This window comes from Danio rerio, chromosome 3, assembly GCF_049306965.1.
Source record: "Danio rerio strain Tuebingen ecotype United States chromosome 3, GRCz12tu, whole genome shotgun sequence".
NCBI classification, from domain to species: domain Eukaryota; kingdom Metazoa; phylum Chordata; class Actinopteri; order Cypriniformes; family Danionidae; genus Danio; species Danio rerio.
Genome location: NC_133178.1, coordinates 66204047 through 66228636, shown reverse-complemented (window position 1 = coordinate 66228636; position 24590 = coordinate 66204047). Strand labels below are relative to the sequence as shown.

The 24590-nt window shown below is 39.2% G+C and overlaps 1 protein-coding gene across 7 annotated transcripts in view; it reads left to right on the top strand.

Moving 5' to 3' along the window:
* Positions 1-24590, top strand: part of tecpr1b (tectonin beta-propeller repeat containing 1b) — a 45382-nt gene that overhangs the window by 12112 nt on the left and 8680 nt on the right. For all 7 annotated transcript variants that reach the window (XR_012401299.1, XR_012401303.1, XR_012401302.1 and 4 more), the window contains exons 9-20: positions 4638-4768; positions 6736-7121; positions 9948-10045; positions 13244-13399; positions 13644-13793; positions 15246-15403; positions 16376-16494; positions 16740-16839; positions 19019-19115; positions 19737-19816; positions 20769-20825; positions 23738-23912. Coding sequence is in view for 2 of the 7 variants with exons in the window: in XM_073945219.1 (XP_073801320.1) it covers positions 4638-4768; positions 6736-7121; positions 9948-10045; positions 13244-13399; positions 13644-13793; positions 15246-15403; positions 16376-16494; positions 16740-16839; positions 19019-19115; positions 19737-19816; positions 20769-20825; positions 23738-23912 (1707 nt within the window). In the remaining 5 variants the exon portion in view is untranslated. The remainder of the gene's footprint in view (positions 1-4637; positions 4769-6735; positions 7122-9947; positions 10046-13243; positions 13400-13643; positions 13794-15245; positions 15404-16375; positions 16495-16739; positions 16840-19018; positions 19116-19736; positions 19817-20768; positions 20826-23737; positions 23913-24590) is intronic.

Sequence of the window (24590 nt, the reverse complement as noted above, 5' to 3'; positions counted from 1 at the left end):
GGTGCCAGTTCTTGCCTTTGGGGGACACCCTATTCTTAATAATCTCAATAATCAGTAGAAAAGCCTTCTCAATAGGGTTAAAGTCAGGACTCTGGCTAAGCCACTGCGAAACGCAAATGTTTTTGTTTGCTTACTATTTTGTTCTGCTAACCATAGCCAACTTTAAGTTGGTTATTATTTACGCACTAGCTTATAGATGTCCTTCATACTAAAAGACTGATACTAACATCTGCATTTTTTATTTTAATTATACAGGACCTTTAATCATTGCTGCCCATATATTATAGTAATCGGTTACCCATGTGTGGGCAACTCCAGCTTGCCCTTGGGGGACACCCTTCAGACGGCTCTCATTACACTCCTGTTCTCACATGTAGCTTTGAGGATTAGCTGTCATTAGATCCTCAGATCCGCAGACCAATATGTACACCCAACTGTATGCACAGTCCATGTTTATACACACAAACACCCACTGCCCAATCAGCTTCTTCGGCTGCAGCTGGCTCCGCCCTCCGGCATGTAAGGCGTCAGGTGTCGGTGCGTGTTGATTTCTAGAGTCTCAGTGTGGAGTTTGCAAGCTCTGCAAAGCCTCTCTCTCTGTAATTTGAACTTCTTTTGGTTCTTCTTGTTCCGCTCAGCCCAGCCATATACAGTTGAAGTCATAATTATTTGCCCTCCTGTGATTTTTTTTTTTTTTTTTACCAAATATTTCCCAAATGATGTTTCACAGAGCAAGTAATTTTTCACGGTACCTTCTATAATATTTTGTTCTTCTGGAGAAAGTTTGATTTGTTTTATTTCGGCTAGAATAAAAGCACTTTTTAATTGTTTTAAGGCCATTTGAAGGTCAATATTATTCGCCCCCTTCAGCAATATTAGCATTGGATTGTCTCCAGATTAAACCACTGTTATACAATGACTTGCCTAATTACCCTAACTTTACCCTAATTACCCTAGTGAAGCCTTTACATGTCACTTTAAGCTGAACACTAGTGTCTTGAAGAATATCTAGTCTAAGATTATGTGCTGTCATCATGGCAAAGAGTAAAGAAATCAGTTATAAAAACTAACATGGTTAGAAATGTGTTGCAAAATTCCCTTTCCATTAAACAGAAATTGGGGAATAAAATATACAGGGTGGCTAATAATTCTGACTTTAACTGTGTGAGTGTGTGTGTGTGTGTGTATATATATATATATATATATATATATATATATATATATATACACACACACACACACACACACACACACACACACACACACACACACACAGCCATATGGGAGCATCTAATTTGAGATTGAAAGAGTTCCACTGGTTCATACTTCATCACTGAGCGCTGTGGAGCTGCGGCACTCATGTCTCATCCTGCTTCTTAATTTGGTTTAATCAGAACCAATAGGTTTCATTCACTAAGCATGCGTATGCACAAATCTATACGTGAAATAAGGATGTTCATTCATTCATTCATTTTCTTGTCGGCTTAGTCCCTTTATTAATCTGGGGTCGCCACTGCGGAATGAACCGCCAACTTATCCATCACGTTTTTACGCAGCGGATGCCCTTCCAGCCACAACCCAACTCTCGAAGAAATAAGGATGTTTTCAGGACGATTCATCAAAACTTTTGTGCTAAAATTAATTTCATAAATATATTATCATATATCACATGTACACAATTATCATGTGCGGCCGCAGCTTTATAAACACGTATAAAAAACTAATATATTAAGATAAGTTCTTTAGAGTGTGAATGAAAAGTATCTAGACATTTAAAAAATGATATTACACTATATATACACTTAACATCTCTCTGCCATCACCCTGATCTTTAGCTCCTCCACAGATTCTCAACTAGGTTTAGGTCAGGACTCTGGCTGGGCCACTGCAAAACACTCATGTTTTTTGTCTGCCAATTATTTTGTCTGCTTAAAGTTACCAACTTGAAGTCAGAATTTGCCAGGCGTATGAATAATTTCAGGCTTGACTGTACATACAGTGCTCAGCGTATATGAGTACACCACACACAAATCTGTTTTTATTTAATATTTTAGATAGGAAGCTACACAATATTTTATTTGTGCATATGCACTAGATTAGTGAGTATTGAAGCAAAATCTGGAGCTTATCTAACAAAATAACTCAGAATAACTGTCCATTAGTTGACCAAATTTATGTTAGGGGAAAATATTAAACAAAAATGTAAAAAAAGCAATATTTCACATTAATTTAAGTGTTATATTTCTGTTCGCTAAATATGTTCGGTGACAAATGTTAATTTAACAAATATATCAATTTAATAAATCTGTTTTGCTCAAATGCACCAAAATATATGACCGATATTCACTGAGAAATAGAGTAAAATATTAATTTATAAAACGGTGTGTACTCATTTATGCTGAGCACTGTACATACCAGCAAGTTTTTATTGGAAATAACACAGGCTTCTCCCAAAAGGTAATAAGATAATGTACAGGAAACGTCATTATGGAAAAAAACTCTTTCAGGTTGGAGGGTCTCCTTGCCATCACCCTGATCTTTCACAGATTCTCAATTAGGTTTATGTCAGGACTCTGGCTAGGCCACTGCAAAACACTCATGTGTTTGTCTGCTAACCATTTCACGTATGAATAATTGCAGGCTTGACTGTATATACAGTGCTCAGCGTATATGAGTACACCACACACAAATGATCTTTTAAATGAATATTTTCTACAATATGCTTTATAATACTATATTTGTGCATATACATTAGATTAGCCAAATCTGGAGCTAATCTAACAAAATAATTTATGATAATAGTCCACAAATGAGCACACATAAATGTATATATTAGGAAAACATATTAAATAAAAATGTTAAAAAGACTAATAAAATCAAGAGAAGTCAAACATTTATAAAATTTAGTTGAAATTATGTAGTTTGTAATTTGTTTTTCGCAATATTTCACTTGAATTTAAATGCGTTATACTTCTATTTCTAAAGATGTTCGGCTAACTAAAATATTATTTTAATAAATAAATCTGTTCAATAAATCTGTTTTGTTTAAATGCACCAAAAATATGACCGATATTCACTGAGAAATTGATAAATATATTCATTTTCATAATTGGATGTACTCATTTATTCTGAGCCCTGTATATACCACGTTTTTTTTTAAATCGAAAATAACACAGGCTTCTCCCAAAAGATAATGAGACGATGTACTAGAGGCATCATTGTGGAAACAAAACTCTCACAGACTCTCAATAAGGTTTATATCAGGACTCTGGCTTGGCCACTGCAAAACATTCATGTGTTTGTCTGCTAACCATAACCAATTTTAAGTCAGTTTAAGTTGGTTATCATATATGCTCTAGCTTATAGATATCCTTAATACTAACAGACTGATACATCTATTTTTTTTATTGTAATTTCATGGGACCTTTAATTTTTGCTGCTCATATATTATAGTATTCATTTTCCCTATGTGTGGACAGCTCCAGCGGTCCAAGTACTTGTCCTTGGGGAAAACCCTATTCTCAATAATCTCAATAATCAATAAAAAAAGCATTCTCAATTGGGTTTAAGTCAGGACTCCGGCTAGGCCACTGCAAAACGTTAATGTTTTTGTGTGCTAACCAAAACCAACTTTAAGTCAGAATTTGCCAGGGGTATGAATAATTTCAGGCTTGACTGTATACACAGTCCTCATCAGCGTATTTGAATATGAACCACCAACTATTCCAGCAAATGTCTTACACCGCAGATGCACTACCAGTACTGGGAAACACCCATACACACTCATTCACACACACTCACACACTACAGCCGATTTAGTTCATCAATTCCCCTATAGCACATGTGTTTGGACTGTAGGGGAAAGTCACGCCAACACGGCGAGAACATGCAAACTCCACACAGAAATGCCAAATGTCCCAGATGGGACTCGAACTAGTGACCTTCTATCTGTGAGGCCACAGTGCTAACCCCTGAGCCACCCCTTGCCTATTTTTTTCAATTCAATAAATACCGTAAGATATCATGTGACGTTGTTGATTTGAGGTTTTAGCTTACACGTTTGAAGTCCTGCCAAAGGGACCGTATAGTTTTTATTATGTCCTGATACAGAAATAGGGGGTCAAAACTTTTTCACGCGGCCGTAAATCACCAGTGACTTGAACTGACCTGACCTCGTGATCATGACCGGCTAACTCATAAATACTGACGCAGGGATTGTTTGGTGTCGTGTTTGTTCAGTGTGGTTGTGTGTCCATGTTTAGAGGATGTTTGTCAGTATTTGGATGTGATTATTACAGCTACTGCTGCTTTGAGTTCACATTAATGTAATTAGGCAAGTCATTGTATAACAGTGGTTTGTTCTGGAGACAATCCAACACTAATATTGCTGAAGGGGCGAATAATATTAACCTTAAAATGGCTTTAAAACAGTTAAAAACTGATTTTATTCTAGCCGAAATAAAACAAATCAGACTTTCTCCAGAAGAAATAATATTAGAGGAAATGCTGTGAGAAATTCCTGAATCTGTTCAACATCATTTGGAAAAGATTTGAGAAATATAAACAGGAAGGCGAAAGATTTTGACTTGAGCTGTATGTTTGAAGTTAATGTGTGTGTGTGTGTGTGTGTGGCGCAGGTGTGGGGTGTTGGCAGTGATGACCGGATGGTGTATTTTCGTGCTGGTGTAACAGCGTCTGAGGTCACGGGCAGGTCATGGGTCGCGGTGTCAGCTCAGCTCGATGGCCCTCAAAGCACAAATCATTCCAGGTAAGTAACAAAAACACTCATACATCATCAACACACACACCTTGACCCCTCAAACCTGAAAAAAAAAATTGTTCATGACTATAACAGCTGTAATTTACATTTAACTGCACTGTAAAAACACCGCCAACCTGATTTCACCAGGTAGGACATGCTCCAGCATTAACATCTATGTTGATCCTGGAACTAGATTCCATATGTTCACTGTTCATGTTAGGTTTATGTTTACGGTTAGGTTTATGCGCGTCTACATGATTGTTATCCAACTTTTCTCCCCCTCTGATTTTGGGAATATTTTGCCGTTATGGTTGGGTTTAGGGGTGGGGAATGGACATGGATTACATTTTCAAACAAATATGATGTTCCAGGATCAACATAGATGGTAATCCAGGTTCACATTGTACTTGGCAAAATCCTGACGTGCATAAAAACCTATTTATTAAATTATTATTATTATTATCATCATTATTATCATTATTATTATTATTATTATTATTATTATTATTTTCATTATTATTATTATTATAAAATTTATTATTATTATTATCATTATTATTGCTATTATTATTATTATTATTAATATTATTAATAATGTTATTATTATTACTACAATTATTATTATTAATATTATTATCATTATTATTGCTATTATTATTATTATTATTATTATTGTTACTGCTATTATTATTAATATTATCATCATTATTATTATTATTAATATTATTATCATTATTATTGCTATTATTATTATTAATATTATTATTATTATTAATATTACCATGATTATTATTATTATTAATATTATTATCATTATTATTATTAATATTATTATCATTATTTTTGCTATCATTATTATTATAATTATTAATATTTTAATTATTATCATTGTTATTGCTAATATTATTATTAATAATATTATTATTATTTTTGCTATTATTATTATTATTAATATTATCATCATTATTATTATTGTTATTGTACTTAAAAGCTTTGCAGCAAATTGCCTTATTTGTTTTTTCTTTTCCAATGTGCTAATCAAATGTTGTTTTGCAATATATGTTAATTTAATCATTGTAGTTTATGCAGTATGTTTGTTTTATGTTAATCACATCTTATTAAACTAAGTTAATCATTTTTCTAGAAGAATCTTTTAAGTCAGACAGGCTGTTTTATATCATTTTAATGTCATTTAATTTACTATTTGAAATAATAATGATAAAATATATGTTATTATTATTATTACTTAGTATAATTATTTAAAATTTTCTTTAGTTAAGATTAAAATATATATTTTTTCTATAATTTAGTTTTTTTTTTTATTAATATCGCGCTCATCCAGCAGATGGAGCCTCATCTGTCTGACTCTGCTCTGAATTTCTCCATTTATATATAGCTAAGTCAGACTCATTCACACTCCTGTGAATTTCTTTTTCAGATGTTTCCCAAATGATGTTGAACAGATTCAGGAATTTTTCACAGTATTTCCTCTAATATTTGTTCTTCTGGAGAAAGTTTGATTTGTTTTATTTCGGCTAGAATAAAATCAGTTCTTAATTGTTTTAAACCCATGTTAAGCTCAATATTATTGGCCCCTTCAGCAATATTAGTGTTGGATTGTCTCCAGAGCAAACCACTGTTATACAATGACTTGCCTAATTACCCTAACTTTACCCTAATTACCCTAGTGAATCCTTTACATGTCACTTTAAGCTGAACACTAGTGTCTTGAAGAAGATCTAGTCTAATATTATGTGCTGTCATCATGGCAAAGAGATATGTAATCAGTTATTAGACATGAGTTATTAAAACTTATTAAAACTAATAATTTACTGTACAATAATGCAATAATCTGAGTATTTTTTTTGTTATTTATACCCGTTAAAGTAAGTCAATATCATGATATATCACAATATATCATGATCAAATCTTCATGGTAAAATTTGACCCTCCATCTCTAATATCTCCCTCAGTGATGTCACAGTCTTCGCTGGTGATGTCACCGCCCCGTCCCAAGGCTCAGTTCTGAGCTGTGAGGACGACCACGATGACGAAAACCCCAAAGCACACGTCCCGAAGATCAGCAGTGACAGCTTCATCTCTGCGCTGGTGTCTGATCGCCCTACAGGACCTGAAGGAGAGCAGAAGCCTGGACCATCATTACCCAGCATCCCCTCTGATGCGCCGTGGAGCACCGTGGACCTGCAGGAGAAGCGGGCGTCTGTGGCCACCGTCCCCATTCAGATGCAGAACAGCACCAGCAGTGTGCTGCAGGAGGAGACCCCCCCCTGGGCGTGGGTCACCGCCGGAGGATGTGACATCACTTCCTGCACTGGCCTCCAGTGCTTTCATAGCACAGGTACTTTTTTTAATGGTCACACTTTTCGAATGGAGCGTGTTTCTCGGCAGCAGAAGAGGTCATAGTTGGTAAACTCAGAGCGCAGTGAATGGGAGAGTGCGACTAATACAATCCTATTAGCTGAAATAATGACAGGAAAACTTCAGGATGGTGTTATCAAGTCTTTCAGAAAGAGGAAAACAATAGTGTGAGACTGATAACGGCAGCCGGAAGAGAGAATAATGCCTCCGTACACACTGCATTACACACACCTCACACTAGCACTCATTCGTTTAGTGTAATTTGATGCAAATATGATTTAAAACATACATAAATGCATATAAATGTGCATACATTATTAAAAAAATCTCAATATTAAAAATTTCCCAGAGATCGGTTGCGGCTGGAAGGGCATCCGCTGCGTAAAAACTTGCTGGATAAGTTGGCGGTTCATTCCGCTGTGGCGACCCCAGATTAATAAAGGGACTAAGCCGACAAGAAAATGAATGAATGAATAAATATTAAAACTTTCAAAGATTTAAGATGCTGAGCGCTAGATGCAGGGCCGGAGTGGGACTCATTTTCAGCCCTGGAGTTTCAAGCCAGACCGGCCCACCTCAGTTCACGACTGATTCCAATTCAGTTTCTAATGGCACTATCACGTCTTTTTCAAGAAAACAGCTGATTTAGAAATTCAAACGTTCAACAGCCCTAACAGTATTATATGTCTTAAAAAAATAAAAAACATTTTTCGGTAAGATTCGAACACGGGTCCGCGGCATTGAAACGCAATGTGCTCACCACTGGACCACAATGGCGCTACTATAGTGAGAGTAATCTTTTTCTCCCATTTTTTGATTTCTGATCAAGTTATGTCAGATTTATTAATGTAGTGAGTCATCTGATTCTCATTGAGCAGGTGTTTTATTCATTTCATTCGAATTCTTATATTCACTAAGGTGCCGCTTTTTTGGGTCGATAATTGCATTACATCATCATCATTAACGTTAGTTAACCTGCAGCTGCATTTTTCTCACGGGGTTGCGATAAAAATTAATAAAAAGAGCGGCACTGCGGCAAAATAATGAATAAAAAGAGTGAAGCTATGGTCAAATAAATACATAAATGAAAAAAGTGTGACTGCTGAGAGTACAAGCAGCTAGGGATACCGGCCCTCGCGGCCAAAAAAACAGACCGGCCCACCGGGAATTCTCCCGGTCCTCCTGATTAGCCAATCCGGGCCTGGCTAGATGTTGATCAGTGTTTTTGAGACTAGTGAAGACAGCAGACGTCAATGATTTATTTGACACCCGGCACAATAAGGGTGCAAGACGAGTTTGGCACGATTTGCTGCTATTTTTAGACCAGCGCAACTGTAATTTCCACATTTTGCGCCATGTTGTTTGAATAGCAAATCCATTTGCGCCACTATGTGGACTCATGTGTAGGCCCACACGGAATCTGCGAGCGCAGAATTGCGCAGATTTTCCGCAGATTTCTGGAGATTTTTAGCCCATTATTAAATCTATTTATTTACTTGAGTAAATGTGTAAATATGAATTTATTCAGTTTTTATTCTGTAATTTATGACTTTTTATTTAATATATTAAGGTTTTAGTTATGATACTCCGCTGGATACTCCCAAAATAATTCTGCAGAAATCTGCAGATTTTTACCAAAATCCTCCGCAGAAATAGCAAAGAAAATCCGCAGATTCCGTCTGGCCCTGCTCATGTGTGTGCTGCTCTATAAAGGAGGGGTGTTAAGGCGCATTGTTGGAGCGCTGCTATTTTGAGGATCTGAAATAGGCCGACATTGACCAACTAAAAGCCGCTCTAAAGTCCAGCGCAGAGCGCGTTAGTATGCACCTACGCAGGTCCAATTGCTCACACACTGCTGAACAAACACAGGACACACAAATATCTTTACAGATGAACACAAAGGATTAAAATAATCCAGAAATGATGATTTTCTACATCAATGTAAACACCACTGCCTCCATGACTTCTTCATACCTCTTTTCAGTTTATTCATGACGATCTGCATCTGTATAATGTGATTATTATCAGCAGTATTATTGATTATATGCAGATTTATATCTGCTTTAATAAACACAAGTGTAGATGTGTTCACCTGTGGGGTTTTGGAGTTGTCTGCATCAGCATATGTGGATAAGAACAGGACGTGTGTTTGGATATAACTCAGTTTTCTGACCACACTTCATTATTATTGTTCATTTATTCCCTTGCTGGAGATTAGAGCTGAATTTAGAAATAGTTTTGAAGCAAATCTTTGTGTTTAACAAAGGAAATGAAACATGTGGGCTGATGGATGTGTTCAGTGGAGTGAGTTTCCAGCGTTTCCTCAGTACAGCAAAGTAAAGAAGTAAAGAGTAAAAGTAAGGTAAAGAGGCTGAATGGAGGAGGCTCGTTCTTTATCCTCGCGCTGCAGATGCTCTGTTTAACTGTTTTCTGGCTAGTAAAGCGTTCAGTTTTTACATTTACAGAGTCCAACATGTAAATAGCAAATCCTCCATGACTCTTAAAGGGAATGGGAATCGAGACTCTGATTGGTTTAATTCAGGTTATGCTCAAAACACACCCAGAACTCATTTAGAGCACAAGCCTGTTAGACCATGCGCTGGGAGCAGAGCGGATTTATCCATCCTTAAAATAGCAAAAGTGGATTTGGACACCCTTAATGCTTCTCCGCCATGCACTTTAGACGTTGCGCTTAGTGTTCAATCAGGGAAATTGTTGCTGTTTTTTTTTTACCCAGACTTTAAAATAAAGGACTTATTTTAGAGCAGTGATCACAATTGTGTGTGTGTGTGTGTGTGTGTGTCAGATGCAGAGCCGCTTTCTCCATCCATCACTCCTGCACTCAGAGCTGCAGACACACACACGGCAGCAGCACAGCAGCACAGAGACGCCTGCGCAGACCAGGTACAGCACCTGCACGCCCAGCAGACACCTGTGCTAGACCACTCACACTCTCAAGAAAACACTGATATACAGTATGGAAAATGCATATTAATAAAGAAAGTAGGGATTTCCACATATACTTATTGCAGACAATACAGCAGACATTATTGAATGTGTTCCTCATGATTTATTATTGTTTTTATTTTATTAAATAAACACGTATTTCAGTTTTGGTTCTTGCAACACATTCCAGGAAATGTTGTGACAGGCTAGCTATCAGGTAAACTGGTCAACTAATGATGTGAAACAGGTGATGTCAGCAGGTGATTGTGGTACAAAAGCTGCATCAAGTAAGGTCTAGTTCTTTAGGAGCAAAGATGGGCTGAGGATCGACAATTTTGCCAACAAATACATGAGAAAATGATTGAAATGTTTAAAACAATGTTCCTCAAAGATAGAGAGGAGGACATGTGGATATTTCACCTTCAGCAGTGCTGAACATCAATAAAAGATTCAAGGAATCTGGAGGAATTTCAGTGTGTAAAGGACAAGAGCGCAAGCCTAAGCTGAACAACCGTGATCTCCGATCCCACAGGGGGCGCTGCATCAAGAGTCCTCATTCATCTATTAGTCAGATCAGCACATGGGCTCAGGACTACTGCGGCAAACCTTTGTCAAGTACCACAATACAGAGTTACATCCACAAATGCAGATGAAAACTGCACTGTGCCAAAAGGAAGCCCTACGTTAACAGTGTCCAGAAGCATCGTCGACTTCTTTGGGCTTAGAGGCATCTGGGATGGACCATCACTTAGTGGAAACATGTACTGTGGGCAGATGAATCAACATTTCAGGTAGTATTTTTTGGAAGAAATAGACGCCGTGTGCTCCAGACCAAAGAAGCAAAGGATTGTGAATGTTACGTTTCACGTTTGTTTTGTTGTTGGTTTTCTGTTTTGCGTTCACTTTTCTGCTTGTGAATCCTGTCATGTATTAGGTGTGCAACCATTGGTCGAAGGGGCTTTCAATCACCATCGTGACTCAATTGGCCAATCAGGAGCTGTTCTGCACAGTATAAAACCTGTGCGCTTGCGCTGTTCTTCAAGAGCGCTTGGCTCACCGCCAGTCTCCTCACTTCTGTCGGCCGGTCTGTTCCCTTGTGTTTGTTTGCTTAGTTTGGTTGTTGTATTCTTGTTTTTTCTCGATTAAGTGATCGATTTATTAGATAAGCTTGTGCAGCTCAGCTAATTATCTATTGCGAAGTTGAACGATCTTTATGAGAATTGGATTATATGAGATCTTGTTTTGCTAATGGCTAACAGAGTGTACTTTACAAGAACTCCAGTAATGTGAGCAGCTTAGTCTCTCTATGTGTTCGTTAGTTTATGGAGGCGTTGCCACATGTGTTAATTATGTCTTGAAGTAGTTATGAAGTTTAGTTAAGTGACGTGCTGAAGATTACGATTTTGTTTTCTTGCATTTTTCTTAGGTTAGTTTAAGTGCGGGGGTCACCAATCGTGGTCCTGGAGGGCCGGTGACCCTACTGTGTTTAGTTCCAACTTGCCTCAACACACCTGTCTGGGTGTTTCAAGTATATCTAGTAAGCAGGGCCGGCGCGTCCATTGAGGCGACCTAGGCGGCCGCCTAGGGCGGCAGTATAGAGAAGGCGGTGTCCTCGATACCTCCCTTACCACCCGCATTCTCAGTTATGTCCGCGACACCTCCCTTACCACCCGCGTCCTCAGATATGTTCGTGCATAGACGACAGAATAGAGAGGGCGGCGTCAGCGACACCTCCATCAGCATCCGCGTGTCTTCAGTTATATCCGAGCATAGGGCGGCAGAATAGAGGTTCGCGACACTCCCGCGTCCTCAGTTATATCCGCGCATAGGGCGGCAGAATAGAGAGCGCGGTGTCCGCGACACCCCCCTCCCTCCCTCAGCACCCGCGCGTCCTCAGTTATATCCGCGCATAGGGCAGCAGAATAGAGAGCGCGGTGTCCGCGACACCTCCCTCCCTCCCTCCCTCCCTCAGCACCCGCACGTCCTCAGTTATATCCGCGCATAGGGCGGCAGAAAAGAGGTCCGCGACACCTCACTTCATTTTCATAACCGGTCACTTTCGTTTTCACATTGAGGTTGAGGGCGGCGTGATCGTCCTCTGCCTAGAGCGGTAGTTCAGTTTGCTCCGGCCCTGCTAGTAAGACCTTGATTAGCTGGTTCAGGTGTGTTTGATTAGGGTTGTAGCTAAAATCTGCAGGACACCGGCCCTCCAGAAACAAGTTTGATGACCCCTGGTTTAGTTAGATCATTTTGTTACGTGTATTTCTTTGTTTTGGCAACACTGCTGTTTTCTTTCTTTAATTCGATTATTTAGAGTTACATTTAAATGCCATTTCCTATATTCATTGCTTGACATTCTCTGTTAAATAAATACTTTTGTTTCACTTATCCAGCAGTTGTGTCTTCTCCTTTTTCATCCAGCATCATTAGACTCACTGACTGTTACGTTTCATCCATTAATTATCTTAATAACTTAAACACGTAACAAGTCAACAAAGTCATGTCATGGTATGGGGTTGTGTCGGTGCCTTTGGCAAAGGTAACCTGCACTTCAGTGATGCTCTATTAGTGCTGAAATGCACACAGAGATTTTGGAGCACAATCTGCTGCCTTCTTCTCCTGGAACACCCATGCATATGTCAACAAGACAACGCAGAACCACATTCTGCACACATTACAGAGTCCTGCTGTGGAGGAAGAGGATACAGGTACTGGACTGGCCTGCCTGCAGTCCTGACCTGTCTCCAATAGAGAATGCGTGGCATATTTTGAAACAACAAAGACCCCGTACTGTTGCCCCCCTTAAGACTTGTTTGCAGGAAGAACGGGACAAAATGACACCTGAAACAGATCATCATTCGAGGTCTTCAGTCCCTAATCGTCTTTTAAGTGTTGTGAAAAGGAACGGCAGCAATACAAAGCGGGGAATTCTTTCCTGTTAACCTATTTTTAAATGTGCTGTAAAAACCAAAACTGGAATACTTGCTTATTTAGAAAAAAATAAATGAGGAACACATTAAATAATGTCTGCAATGAAAGACAAGTCAAAGTAAATTTAGAAACCACCACGGTCTTTTTTATTTGCGTTTTCCATACTGTCCCAACCTGTTCTGATTTGGGGTTGTATGTGTGTGTGTGTGTGTGTGTGTGTGACAGAGTGTGCGAGTGACGCAGGGCTCTATGTGCTGGTGGAGGGACTGGACGCCGTATCAGTGGGAGGATGTGTGTGTGATGTTGGAGCAGGTCAGCGGTGCTGGAGCTCAAATTGGAGACATACTGTACATCTACTACACACACCAGCAAGAGAAGAAGGTAACACACACACACCATCACCTTGACCTTTGAAATGACCTTTTGTACACAGATAACGTTAGTCTTGTTTTGAATCTGCCACTATGCTGACACACAGGCATTGTAGCTCCGCCCTCTTCTGAAAAGAGCACAATCTCATTTGCATTTAAAGGGACAGTCACCAAAACACTGCAATTAGGATCAGTAAACTAATAATCAGACTGTATCGTCGTGAGTAATGTATCTTCTTCCTTCATTCTGTCAGTATCTGTATGCTGTGATAAAGGAGGTGACGGCGCTGGTTCCCGTGTTCAGGGACTCTCTGTACACTGTGGCGGTGTACACACCAGAGAGAACCAAACAGAGAAAACCCATTTTACTGGCAACACCCTCTCAACAAGACTTCAGCAGCTGGGTAACTGTCCAGATGAACAGCCAATCAGAGGAGAGTAAAGCCATCTAACCAATTAGAGCAGAGTTTAGCTATATTTGGCCAATCAGAGCAGAGTAGAAGCATCTTTGGCCAGAGGAGTAGAAGCATCTTTGGCCAATCAGAGCTGAGTAGAAGCATCTTTGGCCAATCAGAATAGATTAGCACATATTCGGCCAATCAAAAAAGAGTAGAGCCATCTGACCAATCAGAGAAGAGTAGAGCAATCTGGCCGGTCAAAACAGAGTAGAGCTTTCTGACCAATTAGAGCAGAGTAAAAACATCTTTGGCCATTCAAAAAAGAGTAGAAGCACCCGACCAGTCAGAGAAGAGTATTGCAATCTGACCAATAAGAGAAGAGTCATCCAACCAGTCTGAGCAGAATAGAGCCATCTTTAGCCAATCAGAGCAGTGTAGAAGCATCTGACAAGTTATTGCATATTATGTCATCTGACCAATCAGAGCCGAGTAAAAGTACATTTGGCCAATCAGAGCAGAGTAGAAGCCATCTGACCAGTTAGAGCAGAGTAGGGCCATCTGACCAATTAGAGCAGAGTAAAAGCATCTTTGGCCAATCAAAGAAGAGTAGAAGCACTTGACCAATCAAAGAAGAGTATAGCAAACTGACCAATAAGAGAAGAGTAGAGTCATCTAAGCAGTCAGAGCAGAATAGAGCCATCTTTAGCCAATCAGAGCGGTGTAGAAGTATCTTTGGCCAATCAGAACAGAGTAGAGACATCTGACCAGTTATTGCATATTATGTCATCTGACCAATCAGAGCAAAGTAGAAACATCTGACATATCAGATAAGAGTATGACAGTCTGACCAGAGAAGAGTAGAAGCATCTCACCAGTCATTGCAGAGTATGGCCATCTGACCAATCAGAGCAGAGTAAACGCATCTTTGGCCAATCAGAGTAGAGTAGAGTAATCTGACCAATCAGAGCAGAGCAAAAGTATATCTGGCCCATCAGAACAGAGGAGAGCCATCTGACCAGTTAACGAAGAGTATATTTGGCAAATCAGAGCAGAGAAGAGTAATCTGACCAATCAAATAAGAGTGAAGTCATCTGACCAGTAAGAGCAGAGTAAGGCAATCTGACCAATCAAATAAGAGTGAAGTCATCTGACCAGTAAGAGCAGAGTAAGGCCATCTGACCAATCACGTACAGTAAAAGCGTCTTTGGCCAATCCGAGCAGAGTAGAAGCAATCTGACCAATCAGAGCAGATTGGTACCATCTTTGGCCAATAACAGCAAAGTAGGGACATTAGACCAATGATAGTAAAGCAATTCAATCTGACCAATCAGAGCAGAGTAGGAAAATCTGACCAATCAGCAATGACAGTAGAAAAAAGCTTTAACTCTATATAATTCTACTGCACATTAATGGAGTGCTCTGCTGTGAGTGATGTTGCTGTTGTCTGTCTGTCTGCAGTTGTGTGTCCTGAATGCGTCGTGTTGTGGATCCAGGGCTCTGGGGGATCATCCGTCTGCACAGGCCCTGTGGGCGGTCACCTGTACAGGGGATGTCATGGTTCATGAGCCCTCCCCCAGTCTAGAGGCTCCGGCACAGTATTTACCCTGCGATCAGATGTAAGAACACCTGTCTGTCTGCTTGTCCGTCCGTCCATCTTTCTGTCTGCCTGTCTGTTTATCTTTCATTATGTCTGTCTCTCTGTCTGTCTGTCTGTATATCTGTCTGTATATCTGTCTGTCTGTATATCTGTCTGTCTGTCTGTCTGTCTGTCTGTCTATCTATCTATCTATCTATCTATCTATCTGTCTGTCTGTCTGTCTGGGTGTCTGTCTGTCTGGTGTCTGTCTGTCTGTCGGTCTGTCTGTCTTTCTGTCTGTCTGTCTGTCGTCTGTCTTTCTGTCTGTCTGTCTGTCTGTCTGTCTGTCTGTCTGTCTATCTGTCTGTCTGTCTGTCTGTCTGTCTGTCGCCTGTCTTTCTGTCTGTCTGTCTGTCTGTCTGTATATCTGTCTGTCTGTCTGTCTGTCTGCCTGTCTCTCTGTCTGTCTGTCTGTCTGGCTGTCTGTCTGTCTGTCTGTCTCACTTGTCTGTCTGTCTGTCTGTCTGTCTCTCTGTCTGTCTGTGTGTCTGTCTGTATATCTGCCTGTCTGTCTGTCGTCTGTCTTTCTGTCTGTCTGTCTATCTGTCTGTCTGTCTGTCTTTCTGTCTGTCTGTCTGTATATCTGTCTGTATATCTGTCTGTCTGTCTGTCTGTCTGTCTCTCTGTCTGTCTGTATGTCTGTCTGTCTGTCTGTCTGTCTGTCTGTCTCTGTCTGTCTGTCTGTCTGTCTGTCTGTCTGTCTGTCTGTCTGTCTGTCTGTCTGTGTCTCACTGCTACTTTGCTCTATAATTGCTGCTGTATTGTCTGCTGTCTACATAGAAAACACCTTCACATGATGCTTGGGTCAATTGTGAAGGCTTTCACGTGTGTGTATGTGTGTGTGTGTGTGTCTGTCTGTTTGTCTGTCCATGCGTGCGTGTATGTGTACATGTGTGTGTCTCTGTGTGTGTGTGTGTGTGTGTGTTTGTGTGCTGTACCTGCCCTGGCACAGGTTCTGGCGTCAGGTTCCCGCTCATCTGCTGTGTGTGGAGTGCAACAGTCTGGGTGTGGTGTGGGGCATCGGGCACGATCACACAGCCTGGGTCTACACTGGGGGGTCATCAGCTCAGGGTAAACACACACACACACACACACGTCTGGATAAAATGAAGTGTAATAAACGGCTTTGACTCAGCTGTTCAGCTGTACAGTGCAGACACAATGTGAGGGAAGATTGATCAGTAAATGCGTGGACAGAGAATGTGGCTCAGTGTTTTCTCATGTGTCCTGCTGCACGTTCAGCATCAGTGTTGAATCTTTATCTCATGCCTCAGAGTGCAGACGACTGCTTCAGTCTGATGTTTGACTCTCTCCAGTGTCTGGACCCGTGAAGCTGAATGAGGAGGTCAGTGATGTGAGGAGTGTGTGCATCTATGAGAACCAGCGCTGGAACCCAATGACGGGATACACTGACAAGTGAGTGTGTGTGTGTTCATGTACAGGACAGCCCGTAAAGGGCACCTATTATACAGGAATCATTTCTATAAAGTGGTTTAAACCCAGTTTGTCAGTAGTGTGTGAATATATCCAGCCTCTAATGGTGAACATGGACTATGGTGGCTTGAGAAAGCTGATATTCTACATAAATTCCTTCTTTATCCGTCTTCTGAGACTAATTTTAAAGTGTATCTCCTCCTAAGACTTTCAAGTGACATACTTCAAACTTTCGTCAAACCTTCAAACTGGTCTGACTCGGGTTGCTATGTCTTTTCTAACTGATCCGACTTTCGGTTTTCCCGAAAAATGACCCAGAAAATTCCCAGAAGTCCCATTGACTTAACATTGGGTCAAAATTTGTGAGTTCATAACTCTGCATCAGACTGTCCTACACACAAGGCGTCTGGCCTCATTCAACTCAGTGTAGCCAGCAGCCAATCACTGATGACCATTAAACTTACTAGCCACTCCCTAGCTACCAATTCAGCACCCTAGCAACTGTCCCATAGACTGTGACTAGCTATTCTAACATATGCTTATAGTTTTAACATCCTACTGACATGCTAATCTTGCTAGACACATGCTAGCAACACGCTAGTGACATGCTAGTCATGCTAGCACATGCTAATTCATGCTAACAACATGCTAATTCATGATACAAACAAGCTGATTCATGTTAGAATCATGATAGAATCATGACACATGCTAATCTTGCTAGAAACATGCTAGCAACACGCTAGTAACATGTTAAATCATGCTAGAATAATGCTAACAACATGCTAATTCATGCTAGAATCATGCTAACAACATGCTAATTAATGCTAGAATCATGCTAACAACATGTTAATTCATGCTAGAATAATGCTAACAACATGCTAATTCATGCTAGAAACACGCTAAAAATATGCTAGTAGCATGCTAATTCATGCTAGTAACAAGCTGATTCATCTTAGAATCATGATAGTAACACGCTAGAATCACTAGACGCATGCTAATCTTGCTAGAAACACGCTAGCAACATGCTAGTAACATGTTAATTCATGCTAGAATAATGCTAACAACATGCTAATTCATGCTAGAATCATGCTAACAACATGCTAATTAATGCTAGAATCATGCTAACAACATGTTAATTTATGTTAGAATAATGCTAATAACATGCTAATTCATGCTAGAAACACGCTAAAAATATGCTAGTAACATGCTAATTCATGCTAGTAACAAGCTGATTTATGTTAGAATCATGATAGTAACACGCTAGAATCTCTAGACGCATGCTAATCTTGCTAGAAACATGCTAGCAACATGCTAATTAATGCTAGAATTATGCTTACAATATGTTAATTCATGCTAGAATAGTGCTAACAACATGCTAATTCATGCTAGAATCATGCTAACAACATGCTAATTAATGCTAGAATCATGCTAACAACATGTTAATTCATGTTAGAATAATGCTAATAACATGCTAATTCATGCTAGAAACACGCTAAAAATATGCTAGTAACAAGCTGATTCATGTTAGAATCATGATAGTAACACGCTAGAATCACTAGACGCATGCTAATCTTGCTAGAAACATGCTAGCAACACGCTAGTAACATGTTAATTCATGCTAGAATAATGCTAACAACATACTAATTAATGCTAGAATCATGCTAACAACATGTTAATTCATGCTAGAATAATGCTAACAACATGCTAATTCATGCTAGAAACACGCTAAAAATATGCTAGTAACATGGTAATTCATGCTAGAAAAAATCTGATTCATGTTAGAATCATGCTAGTAACACGCTAGAACACATGCACACCTGACCAGCACTAACAACACAGCTAGTCCAGTTTTCGAATCTGCCATTATACTGATGCATAGGCATTTGTAGCTCCGCCCTCTTCTGAAAAGAGCACAATCTCATTTGCATTTAAAGTGACAGTCACCAAAATGCCACAATTAGGATCAAAGCCTAAAAGGGTCAGTTTTAGAGAGTTAGAGAACATTATCTGTGTGCTATTTTGAGCTGAAATTTCACACACACATGCTCATCAGAGATTTCTGTCTTTATCGTTATCTTTATAGTTATTATGCTTGATGCCTGTAGTAATAGGTGTACAAATATATGTGTGTGTGTGTTTTCTGAATAATGTGTTTTCTCAGAGGTTTGCCGACTGACCGCTACATGTGGAGTGACTCATCCGGCTTCAGAGAGAGCACTAAAGAAAACACCAGACCTCCGTCACCGCAGTGGACATGGGTACAGTGGTAGTTTTACTTCACTTTAGACAAATACTGATATTGAGTAATTCAATAGTTTAGGGATAAAGTACATCAAGGAGTTTGTTATCGCAGAATAAAGCCAGACACGTTCATCAACAGCCTGATGCGAAGCCTGAAGCTTCCGTAATTAATCACAATATGAAAGTTTGATACTGGCAGAAGCCTACTATACTGTCTGGATTATTATTATTATTATTATTATTAATAAAATGATTATTATTACTATTATTATTATTATTATTATTATTTATAATATTATTATTATTAAAATTATTATTATTAACATTATTATTATTATTATTATTAATATAATTATTATAATTATTATTATTTATATTATTATCATTGTTATTATTATTATTATTATTATTTATATTATTATTATTATTTATAATATTATAATAATTATTTATATTATTATTGTTATTATTATTATTATTATTATTATCATCATCAATACTATTCATATTATTATTATTGTTATTATTATTATTAATATTATTATTTTAATTATCTTTATTATTAATATTATTATTAATACTATTCATAATATTATTATTATGCAACAAAGAGTGATGTTTGCATCTTTCTTTCGCAGGTTTCTGATTGGACAGTGGACTACAGTGTCCCAGGAGGGACAGATAAAGAGGGCTGGCAGTACGCTGCAGATTTCCCTGTGTATGTGCACTGTCAACACAAGCTAATATTTGTTCACGCAAGACTTTTCACTCCTAAAATGATCATTTATTCATTTTCCTTTGGCTTAGTGTCTCATTTATTAAGGGTCGCCACAACGGAATGAACCGCCAACTTTTCCAGCATATGTCTTAAGCAGTGGATGCCATTCCAGCCGCAACCCAGTACTGGAAAACACTCATACACACACACTCACTCATACACTACGACCAATTTAGTTCATCAATTCCCCTATAGTGCATGTGTTTAGAAACCGGAGCACCCAGAGTAAACCACGCTAACACGGGAAGAACATGCAAACTCCACACAGAAACACCAACTGACCCAGCCGGGACTCCAACCAGCGACCTTCTTGCTGTGAGGTTTTGTTAATAACAAAACTAAAACATCTAAAAAACTGATGAGTTTTTTCATATTTAGCTTAGCTTAGCATAGATCATTGGATCAGATTAGACCATTAGCATTTCACTTTAAAAATGTCAAATATACGTAAAATACTCATTTTATGACAGTGTTGCTAATGTAATATTTAGCATTTTTATTTAATATATGTTTATTGAAGAACTAAGTGAAGTTTCACAAGCTAATTTTGAGAGGAGCACGTGACATGATTGACCACAGCTTGTCCCTCATCCACAATCATTAGTTAGCCAATCAGATTAATCCAAACTCTCTATAAGTAGCCCAGCTAAAACTACTCCCTTATCTTCGTTTTCCGAAGAAACCCCCTATCCACCCCATTTCCCCCTTTCTTCCTTTACCACGGGGAGCTCTCGAGAACCACCCGGTCTCTTACTCCACTTACATGCTCAATCGACCAGGCGGGAGCCCTGGGCTCAATTATCTCCGAGCTCAGGGTTCTCTCCTGGGATAGCATGCCAAACATTTGTCAAACAATGTCTGAGTGTGAACTCTTGAATATGTGTCCATACAGGAGCTTTCACGGGTGCAAGACGATGAAGGACTTTGTGCGGCGCCGGCGGTGGGCGAGGTTAGCTCACTCTTACATGCACTGATATGTGTGTATATTCATTTTGTACTGGGCTCCCACTAGGTCATATAGACTTTCTGCAACATCAGTGATTTTTAAAAGCTATATCACAGACATTGAAAGACAGGGAGTTTATTTATTTAATATTAAGAAGGGAGAGGGGGGTAAAATGTTTGTCACTTTAAAGTACACTACTATAAAACTAACCGTACTGATTTTGTTCAGCAGGGTTGGGTAGGATGTAGGCCGATTCTAAGGGCGCATAACATTTTGGGGCTCCCAGAGATACTATTAGGAGCCCACCTGAACACTGCCCCCCTAACATACCTCCCTCTCCACTATCGTCCGCGATCCACCCCCCCACACCTTCTTCAATTTCGGCCCCGAAATCCACTAAATATTTTCATAGGGCCTGTAGCGGCCAGTGGTGCCCCTGCCCTTAAACCATCCTTAGTCACACCCTCCAGGATTTCATCATTTCGCTGAGTTTAGCTCAAAATCAAGCAAATATTGTGAAATTTTGTAAAGTTTACAATTTGGATTAAAAAAAAAATTGAAAGTCACAATATTAACAAACCCTTAACTCAAAAAGGAACCCTGCTGGTATCCTGTATCAAATCCTGCAGGACAAATTGACAATATGTGCAGGCAATTCCTACAGGTTTTACAATCATGCAGTACTTTTTGCAGGAATCCTGAAGGATTCATTTTTTTTCCCTTCAGAAAAGCTGCTGTCCTGCAGGAATTCAAAAATCCTGTGGGACACATTGACAATATGTGCAGGAATTTCCTACAGGTTTTTACAATGGATCCAAGCAAGTGTCAAATCCTGCAGGATATTATAATTGCTGCAGGACTTGCAGGAATTATTTGTTGTGATTGGAATGAAAGAAATTGTGTCACTTGTTTTTGGTAGCAATACAATAGGAGTTCTAACAGATAAACAATACAACAAGCGAACAAAAAATAAGAAAATAAATGCATTAATAAAGTATACAAATAGATAATAGGCAATTATAAAAATCAACCATTACACTAAACCATTCAAATTATGCAAACAAGGAAGCTGTAAATTTTTACCTTTTCGTTTCTATACTTTTTTTTCATTTATTAAAAATGCCAATATAGCTATTTTAATTCAGCTCCCATCTGTTTGGTTAGATGCAAAAAATGATAATAATAATAAATAAAAAAAACCTGCAAGACCTGTCCTTGAGGTAGATATATGTTAAATGTATGTCTGTGCATTTTATGAGTTCAACAGAGTCTCTCCCTCTTTCTTTTAAAATGTTTGTTGCTGTTATCCTCGATTCTCTGTCTTTCTGACCTGAGCAACCTATTTTATTCTGTGTCAATTGCCTTTTATAAGTACACTTTTTACTCCATTTTTATTCTTTAAAAAGAAGCAGGTTAGGGTTATTGTTCAGGTGATTGGTAAACATTATGTGTTTTCTGCAATGTTAGAGTAAATTTAATTAATAAATTGATACAAACATTTGTTAAAGATTTTAAATAAAATCAGATATAAATGCTAAATTGAAATTAGATAATACATTGCTGCCAATAATGTATAGGTCTATTTTATACACATAATATATTTACAATATTTTAAGTTAATAATAGCCCCTTTCACACATACTGTACAGACCTTTCCGGAAAATTGCCGGCAATTATCCGGAAAGGTTGTATGTGTGAACAGGTCCTTTTTGAAAATACCGGTAAATTCGTTCTGGCTATTTTCCGGAAAGAGAAGTTGTAACATTACCGGTAATTTGCCGGAATGCTGCGCTGTGTGAATGCAGAAGGAAGATTCCCGTAATAAGCGCGTGCACGTCTAGAACGTGCTGACGTGAGACGTCTGCTTTAGCCAATCACAACAGTCAGACGCATTCACGTCCGCGCGGTTTGTGAGAATAAAAGCCTTTGAATATTTTCCCAGACACATTTAGCTGCTAGAAGTTAGTCAGATAACATTTATATGTTCTTCTTAATGCCACCTGTGTAAATAATCATCGATGAGATGCTTATGATAAGCCGTTGTTTGTTTACCTTCAAGCTTTGCGAGCGCCTGTGAGCGCCTGCACACGCACATATTATGAACATCTCGACATGCGAAAGTGATCCTGCGAAAGTTGTTCACAATATTGATCATCCACAGAGTTTGTAATTTAGTCAAATGTTTACAAACACAAGCGCAGCCGTTTAAAGCTCATTTGTGGTGAATGATGTCAGAATTTACCGGTATTTTTTTAATGGATGTGTGAATGCTCTTTTCCGGAAAATTTCCGTAACATCCTCGCCTGTGTGAACAGCGCTTTTTTCAATATACCGGTAAAGTCGTTCCGGAAATTTTCTAGATATTTACCGGTATCACTGTGTGAAAGGGGCTAATGACTACTACTAATATATGTGTGTGTATTATTTGATGGACTTGAGTAGACACATTAAAACAAACATTCTTATAAACAGACTTTTTTAAACTGCTGATTAGCTGCTTATTTATAGACCTACAAGGGGCCGAAGAGCGAGCCTTGAGGAACACCATCACATCTTTTGAGATCTGGTTTTCCACTAGTGAAGTTGTAATAGTCTGATGGGCAGGATCTACGTAGGATTTAATTATATTAATATAGTAATTTCATATTCGCTTATTTTGGCTTTGAAAATTAGTTCAACTGAAACAGGCTTTAATGCTAAACTCTCATGTTTTTAGAAGTACTTTATTTTAATGTACAATTCACACTATGAACAAACCATTAACTAAGACTTTTAGCTTAAAAAGCTACCAATTAGCTGCTTATTAATGGTTTTTAAAGTAGTATCTGGGTTTAGGTGTGCGTATTGGCTAGGATTAGGGATGTAGTGTAAATTATGTTGGGATGTTACCTGAACCGCTGTGTGTTTTCTGTCAGGAGGTGTGCACTCAGCCTGACGGGGCCTTGGACGAAGGTGCCTCCGATCGCTCTGACCGATGTGACCATCCTGCCATGTCTGTCCCAGTGCCGGCTGGAGCAAGTGCCCGTCTGGGCCCTCAGTGAGAAGGGGGATGTGCTGTGCCGGCTGGGGGTCACTCCTGATAATCCTGCAGTGAGCTCTGACACAAACATGACTTCACTGAACATCTATTACACATATAGACAACCATTTTGTAAGGACACTGTATATTGAATAACGTCCTGGTTGCATACGTAACCCACGTTCCCTGAATAGGGTACGGAGACGTGTGTCTGGAACAGACTATGGGAGTTCGCCAAACAACCAGTCATTCTGATGAGTAGGAAAACGGGCCGATGAATGCCAAATGAATTGGCAGAGCTCAGCTCCACAGCTGTCAGTGATTAGTCATTAGCAGAGTGTATCAGCTGATGGCTGAGAAGCGAGCATTACAATTTGTGCCAGCTGAAGAGCCGATCACTCAGCTAACAGCTGGAGACTGTTTCCTCTCTGTTCCCTATTCGGGGAACGTGGGCTACGTATGTAAACAGGACATTCCCCTTTATGGGAACTACAACGTGTGTCTGGAACAGACCCCTACTGAAAAAAACAGCTTAAACCAGCCTAGGCTGCTTGGCTGGTTTTAGCTGGTTGACCAGCCTGGTTTTAGAGGGGTTTTGGCCATTTCCAGCCTGGTCTTAGCTGGCTAGGCTGGGAGATGACAAGCTAAGATCACCTTGACCAGCCTAGCCAAGCTGGGAGCCCAGCCAAAACCACCTATGTCCAGCTTAAACCAGGCTGGCTAAGCTGGTTTTAGCTGGATTTAGCTGG